The 15,487-nt window shown below is 42.3% G+C and overlaps 1 protein-coding gene across 1 annotated transcript in view; it reads right to left on the bottom strand.

Annotated features, from left to right (window-relative positions):
• Nucleotides 1-13,631, bottom strand: part of MFSD2B (MFSD2 lysolipid transporter B, sphingolipid) — a 39,281-nt gene extending 25,650 nt beyond the window's left edge. Inside the window, exons 1-4 of the mRNA XM_063424246.1 lie at nucleotides 13,366-13,631; nucleotides 8,064-8,180; nucleotides 4,112-4,236; nucleotides 526-649 (exon numbers count right to left, since the gene is read on the bottom strand). Coding sequence (XP_063280316.1) covers nucleotides 526-649; nucleotides 4,112-4,236; nucleotides 8,064-8,180; nucleotides 13,366-13,407 — 408 coding nt within the window. The 5' untranslated portion in view covers nucleotides 13,408-13,631. The remainder of the gene's footprint in view (nucleotides 1-525; nucleotides 650-4,111; nucleotides 4,237-8,063; nucleotides 8,181-13,365) is intronic.
• Nucleotides 13,632-15,487: the final 1,856 nt, after the last annotated feature.

A 15,487-nucleotide genomic window follows, 5' to 3' on the forward strand; every position in this document is an offset into this window, starting at 1 on the left:
TGTTTGGACAAAATGCATTTCTGTTCATCTCCATCAAAAATGGCAAGTGTGTACATTTTCAAAACTCTGCCATGGAAATCCTGAGTGTCTCTTTCAAAAGAAAGAGGAAAGAAATTATTTTAAATCATTATGGATGTCTTCTGGACCATCTTTCTACTGGGGAAACAAAGGACCCAGGGAAATATTCAAGCTTAACACAGGAATATAAAATTCCTAATCTGCCCCTGAGAACAGGAGTTATGAGAAGTTGGATGTCTAATGGGAATCAGGAATCTGAACATCTATGCAGGAATGAGTTGAGGGCACTGGAGATAACCTGGATGATTTAGCAGCTCATTTACCAGAAAAAGCATGGGCAGAAACCATCAACCAGCAGAGTTTGATAAGAGGACATCTGCCTGTCCCTTAAACTCCCTAGAAGTTGATGTAAAATGTGAACACAAGTATACCAAATATGAATGCTTTAATATAGACAGACAACAAGCAATTTACTGCTGAGAACATCCCGACCTGTAATCTACTTACTGTGGTCAGTGCTTGGAAAAGGCAGTGGAAAGTCAGGTACCAAGCAACTCTTCCTGATACAAATGGAGGTAGGTACCACATAAAGAAATAGGAGACTATTGTGAAGGGTGTGCATGCCAGCACCCTAAGAAGAAAATTAACACACATCAATAATCCTAAAACAATGATAGCAAAGCACATCAAATTTTCCTGCTAATAATCAATATAACACAATTTATTTTATGTGCAGTTTTTCTAACTGCAGCAATGTATGCTTTTAAATATCAAAAGTTAGTGTGCACTAAATACACAGATTAATATAAAATATATTAATATTAATATAAATGTAAAATATATGAATACACAGATTAATACTTTAATAAACGAGAAAACCCCCCAGAAAATCTGACAGATAAGAGCTACACTTAAATTAGTATCCCAGTCAGATGAGACATAATTTCCTTTCACATGCACTGTAACAGCACACCTGTATTGCCATTCCATGGCACACTCTCAGATTACACATTTATTAGAAAGAAGCACTGAAAACTAAAATCTGTCATCATGTCTTTCCATACTCCAGCAATTTTTACATGCGTTTACTTATTATTATAAGATTCCTTCTTCAAATTTTAGTGTCTTTGGTTTTCCCCTGAACTTAGACTCTTCCCTGCTACTTCAAGTAAGTGCATATATGTCAATACACTTAAAAATACTGAAAAAAGCCTAAGAGACAATGGACAGCCCACTAAGAAAACTCCCAGACTCTGTGTCTAGTTGGGTATATGATCATTTCCTCCATTTAACTCCTAATCACTTCAAACACAAAAGGATCATCTTCAGAGTGGAAGGTGGTTTAAAAAAAAAGAACCACAGAAACTTATATTCCAGACATTGCCATTAACCAGCAATTAATGACATTAGTCTAAAACCTATTTCAGCCAAATAGCACTTGTCAAACTCCATGATACAGAATTGGTCAGATGTTATTATTTCCTAAAAGTTTGAGCTGCAGCATCAGGCCTGTCCTGTATTCCTGTAAATCAGGCACTGAACAATGTATTTAGATGACCAAGATCCTGACAAAAAATTTCCAAACACATAAAACAGAAAACAGATTAATCCCTTCACAACAGCACTACTGACATGGGGGGTCAGCTGATTATTTTGCAGTCATGAACTGAAAACCTGGAATACAAAAGAGTGATGTGGGTAAATAGTTTAGTAAAACAATGGCTTTTCCACACTGCTCTTTGGGAGGGACAGCATCACTGGGAGCTGAACATTTACCAGGAAAGTGCCAGTTTCTGGTATTCTCTGTCCCTCTGGTCCCCAGCCCACAGTTCAGCCACAGCAATGGAAAACATAAACAAGGGTAAAATCCTAACATATCTCAGGGAATCTACCTTCCTCTCCAAAAGCAGGAGCTCTTCCAGATGGTGCAGGCAGAGCCACCACTCTGAATATCTTCACAGTCACTTTTTCATGCAACTTTTTAGGAACAACCCTCTTGGTGTTGTTCTCCCCTTTCCCACCTTTTCCTTTCCTCTCTAATGCCAGGGAGTTTTCAAAGCCCTGCTGGAGTTGTTGAATATCTGATTGTCACCTATTATCTCTTTTGACAAAATGTTCGACCAGTGTTTCAAGTCAATGTCTGCTTCTGCCTTTTAAAGCCATTAAATAAGTGATTGATGACTTTGTGTAATATTGAGGACAATATTAAGTGATAGTTAAACATTCACTTCCCTTACTAATGTTCTTGCTTTTCTGGCAAGCTTTTCTGACTGAAAAAACCCCATTGCTTCATTCTAGATTATTAGGAAGTCAGAAAAAATTCAAAATACTAAAGTATTTTTAAGCTAAGGGAAGCCCCATTTTTTGTTTTGTAAAAAAAATGGCCTGACTTTCAAAGTCTAGCAACAGAATTCCAATGAAAATATTAGCATTACCAAAAAAACCCAGACAAAATCCTCCTGTAAAGAAAGCAGCTGTTTGATGAAAGGTGGGGTTAGATAAGCCCTTTTCCTGTAAGAAGTGCAAGATGTGTTGGAGCTGGTTTCCAGTGAAAAGGGCTGATGAGTTCATGCTTGTGCTAGGACAGGAATCATTCTATCAATGTAACACTAACAATAAACACATGCACTTGCTGTATTTTCAGAGAACTTAGAAAAAGGGGAAAAAAGCATCAGAATACTTCTAAAGGCATTTGTATAAAAATTTCATTGTTTTCCTTTTGGATAACTTTCTTACTTGATTAATTCAGTGGTCATTAAAAACCACACCACTTACCTGGCCTCAAATCAAATCCTGAAAAGAGAAACAGCAGCAAACTCCTCTTTTGCCATGAGACTTGACAAAAAGCTTAACTTCAACCTGAAGGCCCTGTTCCTACTGGGCCAAGAGCAGCTGATCTCAGCCTTTTTCCAACCTGGATTTGCCTTCTCTACTTTGTCAGATATGAGCTGCCCATGGAAAAGTTTCTGTAGCTGTAAAAACTGCATAACAGCAAGAGAACCAGCTAAAAAACTGTGCTCATTTTCCCTGAAATTTCAACTTCCTTGCTCAGGACACATTTACTCTCAGATTTTTGTTGTAAGTCAAGTTTGTGGGTTATATCAATTAAAAATCTGCAATTAATTTAAAATATCTTACAGTACATCCATATAATATGGATTTTATCATAATATAATTATGATAAAATAAGATAAAATTATGGAAGACTCCCTATTTCACAAAGCAGTCCATCTCCCCATGGCTTCCAAAATATTAAAAAAACAACAAACACATGCCCTGGGGCATGGATGAGCTTGAGCTCCTCTGGCATGGGACTTTTTCCAATTTTTCCACTCTTTTCCAATTTTTCCTGCTTACACCTCATTCCTATATGGGCAACATCCATTGTTGTAACCTCTCCTCAGAGCACATGGACAGCACGTGCACGTGGGTAAGATGTCACAGTGAAACATCACACACTTCATCCACAAAAAAATCAAAACCTTACAGCATCTCACTCACTGTGAGAGTCATGGTGATTTCCTAATGAACTATTCTGATTATGGGATGTAAGAGAAGCAGGACCCTGATGAGAGCCTCCCACAGTGCCATGGCAGTGCTGGCTGCTGAGCCCTTCGGTGCCATGGTGTCACATCTGTCATTCCACACCCATGCACATCTGTTCTACATCTGTGCATGCATCCTTCCCTGCACTGAAGGGCCTGGGGAGTTAAGGGAGCTCCTGGAAGGCTGATGTGAGATGTGAAGGCACTCCAGGACATAAATAGAGATAAGTTCCAACTTTGTGGATGAGTGAAGTCAAACTAAAGCAATCTAGACAAAGATGAAAATTCAACCACAGATTTAAGAAAGTTTTAGATCTCAGCTTCCAGTCTTGCTAAAAATATAGTTTCTTGGCTTTGTTTGCATTTCCAGTGGTAGAAAATCTCTTCTGTGTTTTCATGGGTGAACAAGTTAAAGATGACGTGGCAGTTTTTAGCTTTTATTTTATATATGAGGACAGTCCCCGAGACTAATGCAGAGGGGTGGCTGTATGATCACAACACTCAATATCCACATATATATGTAAATATATATACACATTTATACTTACCAAGGCATGAGTCGGCCAATTTTTGTCCATCTACTTTTGCTGATAAAAAATCCAGCAACAGGATCAGTAACTGCACCTGAGGCTTTGCCAATGAACAGCACCAAAGAGGCATGAAATGGAGTAATCTGAAAGTACAGACAGAACACAGTAAACAAGAGCCATTGTTTCACAATACAATGAAACAGCAGAAAGCAACTTTCCAGAAAAAAACACCTCAGTGTTTTAAAGAATAATGATAGTTCATTTACAAAACATGTCTGCTGCTGTCATAGAAATTCCCGTAGCAAACAAATGAGACATTGAGATTGGTGCTGTGAATTAAGGGACCAGAAGGGAAAAATACATGCAAGGAAATATTCAGAGTGTGTTTAGGATGAGGAAATTTAATCAGACAGTCAAGTAGCAAAATCCTTATTTTAGTTATATGATCTGACAGAGTCCCTCTGTAATTATCCCCTTGCTTTCCCCCCACACATCTCCATTTCCCCATAACTTTTCTTGACTTTATCTAAGAAATGGTAGAGAGGGCTGTTTACATGTAGTAATGTTTTTTCCTCTCCTGAGATTAGCAACAAGGCTGCCAACTGGTGGCATGTGGCTGAGGAAGAGGTTGTTGCACAACAGACTTTATCCACCCGGGACCGAGTGGTGACAACTGAATTGCGTAAGGCACATCTGTTCAAATCAAAGTTGCCAGCACGTCTCCATCACATCTCACTTGAAAAATGTTCTTGGATTACATAAGAATAAAATGGCCAAGTAGAAAAACCTCTGAAATTAACCCAGGTGGGCCATATTTTAGTGCCTATAGAGAAATACACTTTATCCCAGGAAAGGCAGATATTTTTTCACATAGATCTGTACAGAGCTTAGGAATTCCCATCCCACAATGGTTAAAAACAGTGGGTTCTCTTCCAAGTGCTCAGTTCATGTCACTGCAACTATAATCCTGAAAAAAAACCCTATAGTCCTGAAAAGAAAGTCATTGAAACCTATATAAAAGTGAATGTTCCTCACAGTTGTTCCATCAATTATTGAGAGAAGCTGCTGAAAGAGCCTCTGTGGCTCAAACAGCGAGAGCAGACAAGACCCCTTCATCTCTGTGCTTCAACACAGCAGAGCTCCAAAGGTCTGGAAAATGCAGCTGATACAAGACCAGGCTTGAGCAGGTATCCCCTGCAGCTCTCCTGCAAAGGATTTTGTCTCCCAGGCAGCATCACCAGAACAGAGCTGGTGCAGGTCCCCTGCCTGCAGAATTTGCTGTGGGTGTTCTCTCAGAGTGAAAGAAGGAAGCAGTGATCTCTGAATGTCCTGGATGACCAGCACAAGAGGCAGAGGCTATGAGCTTCTGACATCACACCCATTACATTTTAGCCCAACTTTGGTGACATTTTAGTGGCAGCCAATGTTCCTGTCACCACCAGCTCTGAGACACGTACTCCACCCTAGAAAGTCTGTGAACAGGGAAGGATTGGGAAAGGCAGTGTCCAGCAGATAACAACAGTGGCTCTCCATTCCATTGCTGCGTGGTGGGATGAAACTGGGATGAGCACTGGACTGTGTCCCACCTTCTTGCTGATCCACCTTTGCTGGCTCTGCCCTTCCACAGCCATCCACAGGTCACTACTGCTGCTCAAGAGACAGGGCAGCCAAAAGAAGCCCAAAATAGCAGCCAGAAGGAGAGAGGTTGAAATATTGCAGGTATGAGGGGAAGAGGAATGAAAAACTACAAATTAGGTGAGCTCCACATTTGTATTTTGTTTGGATAACTTGAACAGGCTGAAAGGAAGGGGATATTAGATACACAGAGGTGGAGGAAAATTTGAGGAAAAAGCAAAATCTCTTCCTTGTTAGGAGTGGAGTCTGTATAGTCATCTTGTCTTCATCATTGGTATGGGCTTATACATCCCTTGGCTGCATTTTCTTATCTCCTAAATCTAGACAGTGCCTGTCAGCACCAATGCCAAAAACTTCTCAGTGTTAATAAAATACAAGATAAAATATGCTGAATTGACCCATTTTGAAAGAAATAAAGACCGGAATCCTTTTATCTGAGAATTTTGGTGTTCTCCAGCAATTTAACTCAAGGAGCCTGTGTGGTTTGGAGTTCCATTTATATCTGTAGTCTATACAGGTAATTTCAGTGGAACAAGTAACTCAAACTGAAAACCTGTAAGTCACAGAAAATTAATAAAAATATAATTTTCTTAGAAAGGATCCAGGTTATGTGTCAAAGATTACACTTGGTGACTTTCCCATTCTCTCAAGAAGCTGAAACAGCTCTGCTCCCTAAGTGGGCAAGAAATAAATCCAGGTAGTGAGTATATAATTACATTCTCTCCCTTGAAAATGTGTAGGAAAGAACACAGGATTCCAGAGCTATTTATCAGACCTTGAAATAAATCCTGTCCCTGCAGGACTACTTCAGAGAACAAATTAAACAAATCATCAGGGAACAAATAATTAAGCCCCTTAATGAAAGTGTAAGTGTATCACTACACACATTAAGCAAAATTATTTGGTTTCAGTAGCAGCTTGTTAATAAAATAATTATTTTGATGTCACTTATTTACATATTGCCCAAAGATGCATGGGTGGGACAGCAGCTTTCTGGGCACTGTACACAAACCCATGAAGGACCAGTCCCTTGCTTCAAGAATTTTCAGTCTCTGTGATAAGCAAAGAAAGGGAAATTTGCCATATTTCCAAGAACTCTGGGAAAATGTTAGAGTCTTTCTCATTTAGTTCCCGCTTCATCATCTCCAATGGCTTGTACTGCCATCCTTGATGTCAGTGGGCAGCAGCTTTAGTCAGAGCTGCTCCATCTCCCTGCTGTACCCCCAAGCTCCTTTTTCCACCTCCAGCTCCTCAGCTTCCACACCATCCACCTGACATCTTTGACACTGCTGTCCAAAACTGGCTCCTTTTCTACATCTTGTGACTTTGATCTCAACAAGACACTCAAGATGATCTCAGCTGTACATACACACCTTACTGGGTTGAAATTTTTATTAAGTCACAAGTCAACTTCTAATATCAAACTTTATAGGAAAAACATAACCCCAAACTTCTGGACCCCTCCAGCCATAATACCCTGTCTTTAGACAGCAAATGAGTAATGGTATCTGACCCAGAACCTCCTGTTTTTCCCAGCAAATAGGAACAGTCATCAATGCTGAAGTCCCAACTGTAGTTTCAGAGCTGTTCTCACATCCCCTGCAATTTGGCCCCAACTCCCTAAAATCTATTTTTTTCTATCCTAGTAGCTTGTCCTAGTTACCATACAGGCATACAAGACAATCCAAAACAGTAAAAAATTGCTTATGGATTGATTTTCTTTGTGTCTGCAGTCCTGAATTCTAGCTGGAGCAGCTGAAAGTCAGATGAGTGGGATGACTCCCAGTGCTTTGTTTCACCAGGTTGGCTTCTGCACCAGAGAGACACAGACTGGGAGCAGAGAACCTTCAGGAAGGTTTCAGCTTTATTTGCCATGAAATTACCTTAGACAAACCACATAAACATTGTGTGAAATTATGTTGGCTACTGCGTGCAACTGGAGTGATTTTTAACTAAACCACATAACCAAAACTTCACAACCTCAACATGGTGATAGAAATGTTTGCAGATGTCTCGTATCTTACGCTCTTTGACTCCTGACACTGAGAACTGATTTTTCTTGTATCTGCAAGTGCTCTATAGCACCCAAGGTTCTAATAATGATCCCAAACTAAAAGGGAACAACAGCCATCTCAAGACAGAAAGAAAACCAGTGGGAAAAGAAATTAATTCTGGACAAGTTTATGCAGTTTCCAGGATGCTGAACAACTAGAGGCGATGACAAGGAGACAATTTAAAATATTTATTAACTAATTCCCCTTTGATGATTCCAGGAACATGGCTGACAATAACAGAGTTAAGTCTACAGTCTGGAAATGTTTCTTGTGCTACTTACGTGGGCTATGTCCAGCAGGTAGATCTGCAGGAAGAAAGAGGCAGCACTCCCTGCCACTTGGTTTGGGGCACCTCCTATGGCATAGCACAGTTTGCTGCACATCGAGAGCCTGTACCCCTGTGTGGGAGGAAGCAGAGCAAACCAGGAGTAAACCAAGGTGCACAAGTTAAAAGCTACACAAGTGATAAGGCTGAAGTCTATAGTTAATACCACTTTCATGTATTTGCTTCACAGCTATTCCACTAATAAATCCATCTGCCCTCAACCCCTATCATCAACAGGCATTTGGGTGCTCGTTACTTTGATTTTTAATGGGTTTGTTCTCTAATTCAGTCCCCCAAAAAAGATTACAGTGTTCCTAAAAGTGACTTGTGGTGACCCTCAGGCTTACCTATCTTCCTCTCACAAGCTATTAAAAGGAAACAAGTCTACAAACAAGCAAGAATCAGCAGAGCAGTGCTACACTATTATTTGACCTTGGTTTTGTCTTTTAATCCTTAATTCACATTTTTAAAGGTTGAAAACTTTTACTTAAACAAGTATTTCTTTTATTAACCTCTCAGATAATAATTGATAAATACTGTCATACCACAGTAATTAAACAACATTCACAGAAAGTTCCACAGACCAAACAGATCCCAAACATTTGTGCTTTGTTTCTTCCTTTGTCACAAAATGTTGCTGTGACACTGGCAAAGTCACTTGGCTTTATACATCTTCCCTTTGACTTGACTTTCCTGTATCTTTGTGAAAATTGGCATCATATGGTAAGTGATTTGGGGTTCAAGGTTTTTTTTAGAAAATCACTCCAAATGTATTGTAAAAATTTTTGCAAAACTGCTCTCATTTGTCATTTGGTGTTTGAAAAGTACCATAAGCATGCAAGAATATTCTCAAATATAATAGCCAAATAAGAATAAATGTTGAAAATAAGGTTGCATACCAGTAATTAAAAAACAAAAATTGCATAGTTTCTAACAGAGATTCTAATGAAGAATATAGGGGTTTTGCCAATAATAGAAGTTCCAAGATACTGGAACGCCTTTTAAAAAAACATAAGATTTAATTTTATGCCATAAAGCTCAAAATAAGAAAGAAAATTACTCTTTGTCATAACCTGTATTCCTTTCAGAGGAACAACACATCAAATCAAATTTTTAACTTTGATGTTTTCAGTCCCTTTTTAAAATTTGCTGTCAACAGAAGCCAGGAAACATGAAGAGGAGCAGCAGTATCAATCCTGGGTCTGTCTTCTCTCTGAACTGACTACACAAGCCCTTAATTCTTATGTTAGATTGGGATAAAGAGATGTGAAAATGAAATCAACCACGGTGATAGTCTGACATTACCTAATTTCTGAACATCTTTAAATTTACTAACCCATCATCTTTACTCTGTAACACTTTTGAGAAGTTTTAGACTTCTAGGCAGTGCCTTTCATCATCTAAACATTTCCCTTTGAACTGTTTTATCAGAGTGGGTGTGAACAAACAAGCACAAGTATCAGGACTCCTTCCTTTTTGTGTTTTCTCAGAAGAAGACAGGGTGGGATTATTACACCCAAGGAAAGTGGACACTGTCAGGGCATGAGCTGCAAAATGTTATCACCACAGCAGGCCTCACTTTACACTGCATTGGCAATTTTCTTCTTTGCAGGGAAAAAGAAAATGATAAACTGTCACAAGACCGACTTCATTATAACAATGATACTATTTAATTTGATAAGAGATTGCAAACTAAACAAACAGTCTATATACAGATATTTTCTGTCCAAAGTAACTCTTCATTTTCCATACATAAGTCCTACTAAATATGAGCTTTACTAGACTTGTGGGTCCACAGATTTTTGATAGCTTGATCCATTGCCATCACCTTGAGCTTTGCTCCAGGGGCTGTGTTCTTTAAAACTTTGTCTCACTTTACTATTTTTTAGTCATTCCCCTTTTTAGTTTAATTTTTTAGTCATTGCTTTAAAAGTTTGCTTTTCCTCGATACTTTTCCTCCTGATCTCCAAGTATTTCAAGATGATTTTGAAATCAAGAGATATAAACCACTGCTATGCAAATCCTGTATCTTACTGCAACCTCAAAAACGGAAAAAAACTTTTATGTCCTTAATGCTGCTTTCACACTTACTTTCACTGGTAATTTTCACAGACTCACAGAATGGTTTGGGTTGGAGAGGACTTCTAAAGATCATCCAATCCAACCCCTCTGCTATGGGCAGGGACACCTTCCACCAGCCCAGGTTGCTCTGAGCCCGACCCAGCCTGGCTTTGAACCCTTCTAGGGATGGGGCAGCCACAGCTTCTCTGGAGAACCTGTGCCAGGACCACAACACCTTCACAGTAAAGAATTTAAATCTTACAGGCTTCTTTTAGTTTGAAACCATTGCTCTTTGTCCTTTCAATAGCTAAGACTGTGGTAAAAGAGAAAAAGTAAATGCCTCTATATAATATACATGATTCCAAAATGTTTTTAGAACACGAAAATGTCAAGCTCTTAAGAGCTAACCTAATTAAAGCTGTGGTACACAAAATGGTCAACCAAGATCTAAACTTAAAGGCTGCAGGTGGTACTCCTGTCTTTACAGCAGTTTCATGGTTAGAAAATTGACAATCTTAGTACATTTTTTATGAAGTCTCACTGCAATTCCACACACACCCAGAATGCTGCTTAACTACTCTCTGAACCGTGCTCCCAAATCACCTTGAAGCAAAGTTAATACTTTGGTCACAGCAGTAGTTAAGTTTTAATTAAATTTTGGTTATGAATGTTATTTTCAGAATAAAACAAGCTGTCAGATAGACATGGCATACAGAGGTGTTCTGTCTGGTCACCCACAGGAACACAGGGAATCTGCAGTTCATGAGCTCCCTGGAAGGTAGGTTACATCCTGATCACTGCTCCATACCTGCTTTCCTTTTGTTTTGCCTAATTGCTTTTGGAACTTGTTTGTACATTAAGCCATAAACACCACAGCAGTTCTGCATGGAGATGACACGTGCTGTGAAAGGAAATGCTTCTGTCACTGATCTGCTGCCTGGTAATTTCACTGAGTGTCCCTGAGCTTCCAGCTGCTGAGAAGCAGCAATTCTTCAGACTCTACATTCTGGCATGTCTTTCAAAAGGAAGCAGCCCACAGTAGATTTTTGCCTCTCCATGTTGAATTCATATGGTAACAACCACATTTTCTGCCTCAGTATGGAATGGAAAGGGGCAAAATGAAGGCAGGACTCTGCACCAGTAAAGCTGAAGCATTTCCTTCTCTCTAACTTCCTATAATGAAGAGCACAGCAGACGCCCATGGCAGCTGTTACAGGATCTACAGGAGCGAGTGCCCCAGTCTTGGCTGGGTTTGCATGATACTGCTCATAAATGCTGACACAAACTGTCTTGGGAAGGATAACACCGAGCAGGGCACAGCTCTGGCTATCAGCAGCTCACAGCGCTTTCCTCCAAGGGCTGCGTGTCCCTGCTGCATTGCTTCCCCACAAAACACAGGATGCTCAATTCCTGGGAAATCCAGCAAAAGCTTCTTCACCTGTGCAGGTTCGTCAGCAAAGCTGAAAGTACTCCGCAAATCATTAGAGACAGGAGTGCCTAGGCAGAGGTCAAATAAGGAATGAAACATAAATGTACAGTCAAAATTAAGTTTCAAGACCCCTGTGGTGTAGTTGAACATCAACATCAAATTGCTTCTACAAGCTTTAGGAGAAATGCAAGATGATGGCATGAGGGGTAAGAGGAAGGAAAGTCAAAGAAAGTTCCTTTTTTTTGTTGTTCTCAGATTAACTTGAAAATTTTGCACTTACACACACTCCCATCATATTAAATTTGTGTTTCAAGGCAAACCAAGAAAGGATAATAACTGAGAATTTGATTTTGCTCCTTAAATAGAAAGCTTAAACATTGTTATAGAAAATTAATGCTTCTCCTACACTGTAGATCCTTAATTTTTAATTCTCTTGTAAGTTAAAACCATACTTGTAAATTTTCCCTTCCCCAACAGAACAGAAATTGAATACAATATTTATAGCAGAACATCTTATTTCTACAGAAAAGGCTTCAGCTCATTGCAAACAGCTCAGCAACTGTGTTATAGGCATGGGGAGCAGCAGTTTTGTCCTAAGCTATTCGTTATCAGTGGAGTCCAGAACTGAACCAACAAGTCATTTAAAAGCAGTAAGAACAGAGAGCCTGTGACTCAAAGATAAATGCTAGTCTAGGTTTATCTGAGAAACAATGAAATGGAGCTGGCGAGGAGCAGCTTTTGAGTCAGCCTTTCTCTCAACGTGGAGTTAACACTGGTAATGGTTCTGTTCTGTGAGTGACCAAACAACTCCTGCAAGCACGAGTGGGCAGACACGGGTGGCATCCCAGGGCCTCTCACCGAGCACCCTGAGGACTGGTTTCAGGTTCCTCAGTGACATCAGCCCACCCCTGAGGGGAAGAAAACAGGAGCAGGGCTTGTGTGCACACACCTAGGAGAGGGTGTATGGGTAAGGTGGGATACAGTGGGGCTTTCTCAGGATATTCTCCCAGCTGCTGGCAACGCAGCTCTGAGGAGCTCCGGGAGACAAAGACAGCGTACCTGTGCAACATCTGCAGATTTATGCCATGAATTCATCCAGATGCTTCCCAACCACAAACATTCAAGCCCGAACAGGACATGCCAGGTGTCTGAAGAGCTCCACGGGCTGAATGTCCCCAACACGCTGTGGAAGGCTCCCTCACCCGCTCTCTTTGGAGGCTGCCCCTTCCCAGTTTCACCTGGTGCCTCCTCACCAGGGGAATGAACTGGTTGATCCTCGCCCACCCTCACCGCCTCCCGCTCCCACCGCGGCCGGCACCGGCTCTGAGGCGGCAGCGGGACAATCCCCGCTCCCACCACAGCCCGGCCCTGGGAATCGGGAGCGTCCGAGGCTCCGGGGGAGCGAACCCCTCCTGCCTCCCGCATCCCACCTGCCTCGGAGGCAGCCCTGGAGGGGACAGGAGCTGGGAAGCGGAGGCGCTTTTCCCTGGCACAGCAGCGGCCAGCGAGCGAATCCCGAGCAGCGCATTCCAGGGAAACCTCCGGGCTTGCGGGGCTGCCCGGAGAGCAGGGGCGGCGGGAAGGGCTCAAGAGCTCCAGGTACTCGCTGGGACAGGACAAACCCGGGCTGCCTCAGCCCCGCCGAGAGCCGCGACCTGCCCGCGATGGAAGCGAATCGCCGGGGTGGCGGGACCCCGCTGTCGACCGAGCTGTGTCCGAGGGGCTCCCCAAGCCCCCCGACAGCCGCCCGGCCCCTCGCAGCCCCTACCTCCTGCTGGCCCGCCGGGGTGTCCCTCGCAGCCCCCGCCATGGCACCGCCGACATCCCCCCCGTGGGTGCGACACCTGCGCGCCCGGGGCGGAGCGGAGCCGGGGACAGCGGGCGGTGTCCTCGCCGCCTCTGCCAGCGCCCCGAGGGGCCACGGCGCCGGCGCTGCCTCCCGGCCCGGGACAGGGGATGGAGCCCCCGCGCCCTCCGCGGCCACAGCTGCAGCGGGAGCGGGGCTCAGGGCACGGGCGGGGAGGGGGCCGGGGCTGTTTTCATCCAGCACCAAACCGCCACCTCTGCCCCTTGAAGAGATGCGCGGTTTTCCCGATACACAGGGATGTAGAACCACGCCGGACAGCAACGCTATGAGCTGGACAGAGATCACAGCACAGCCGCCCTTGAGCCGGGACACGCTGCGGAGAACTCTTCCATTCGGGTGGATAGAGACTGCAAGGGGCTGCCCAGGGGGGCGGGGGAGGCACCGGCCCTGGAGCTGTTTAAGGGGAGACTGGATGTGGCATTGACAAGGTGGTGATCGGTCATAGATCGGACTCGGTGATCTCAGAGGTCTTTGGCAACCTGAGATTCTGTGATTCTGCTGCCCCTGAGCCACCACTCTTACCTGGGATACACGAGTTCACCACCACCCTGCCCCTGGGAAAGCGCTGCTGCACGCATGCTCTGCATCAGAGGCAATACAAATCGCGTTTTGAAGTATGAACCCTTTAAACAGGGAGGCAGCCTAAGAGAAGAGGGTTTAACAAGCCAACAGGACTTGTGACCTGCTTGTCTTGGGGACACGATGACTAACCAATCTCTACACCCGGAGCTCTTTGGCGTGACTGATTCGCAGAGCTCTGCCGCTGCCAGGGTCACCTGGTGGGTCCTGTGCAGGCACCGCAAACCATGCCGTGAAGTACTGACATTTAAATCCTCTGCATCCTTGTCTGGTAAATAGTAATTATAACAAATTTGCAAAATTCTGAAAGAACAAGGCATTAAAATTTTTTCTTTAAAAAACAGACTTTTAACCAAGAACAGAGATTGTGGCCTTAACACGTTATTGAAAACTCTCTGAAGGGGGTCTCTGGAGGCTGATGCCAGGTGAGCTTCTAAACAGATTGCCCAGTACCAAGCTAAATACAAGGTATGCACCTAACATTCAAATTCAACATTTAGGTTGTTTTGCCTTTGCACTGTCTTCATAACACATTAAATCCTTTTTACCTGCATTTGCATGTTTCTTCACAAAGGGAAAACTACAGAAGACATTGCCTTTCATTGCTCTTCTCTTGGCTGCTTCAGTTTTGCTGTAGAACATCTTCAGATACAGGCTTTACTCAAAACAGCAAAGGCTTGTGAAGAAACAACAAATAACTGATGGTATTTGTGTGTTTCACAAATTCTAGCACTGATCAAGCCAGGTATATGCTGTTGTTTGACAAATGCACAATTGCTGTCTACAGGCACTACAGGTAGCTAAGCACGCTTTACAAATTTGACCAAAACCAATTAGATTTAGGAAAGTCTTCTATTCATTCCAAAGATTTTCTTCCAAATTAGGAAACATTATTCAGTTTCTTGCCTTTTTTAAACGGCACTTTCTAATCTAGCATGGGATTAATGCAGCCAGCATCACTTCAGACTTTTCAAAGATTTTCTCTCATTTTGTAATTAAGATCATGACACTTTCAAACTGCAAAAGCACAGTCAAGGACACCAAAGCTGCAGTCAGACAGTTGGTTTTAGTAGAGCACCAATCTCTTAAAATGCTGGTAGCAGACATGAATTAATGTTGAAATACAAAATACTTACAATTCCTTCCAAAGGACAGGAAGCAAAATGGATTTACCCACTTCAGAATTTTATATCCCCCTATCAATTTCAATCTTACACTATTTCTTCAAAATTTTGTGCTGCACATGCATGAATAGTACACTGTTACTTTTGACATTTCATGCACCTTTTAGACAGAACAACTGGGCTCACAGTCAACCACACGTGCTTTTCTAATACTAACTTTTATATTAAGACAAATTGGAAAGCACTGATTAATAAAATTCCCTGTTCAGGAAGCTCTGGGAACTGAGGGTTGGAGCTATGTCTGTAGGTGGTTTGTCTTT

The sequence above is a fragment of the Prinia subflava genome, chromosome 2, assembly GCF_021018805.1.
Source record: "Prinia subflava isolate CZ2003 ecotype Zambia chromosome 2, Cam_Psub_1.2, whole genome shotgun sequence".
Lineage (NCBI taxonomy): Eukaryota > Metazoa > Chordata > Aves > Passeriformes > Cisticolidae > Prinia > Prinia subflava.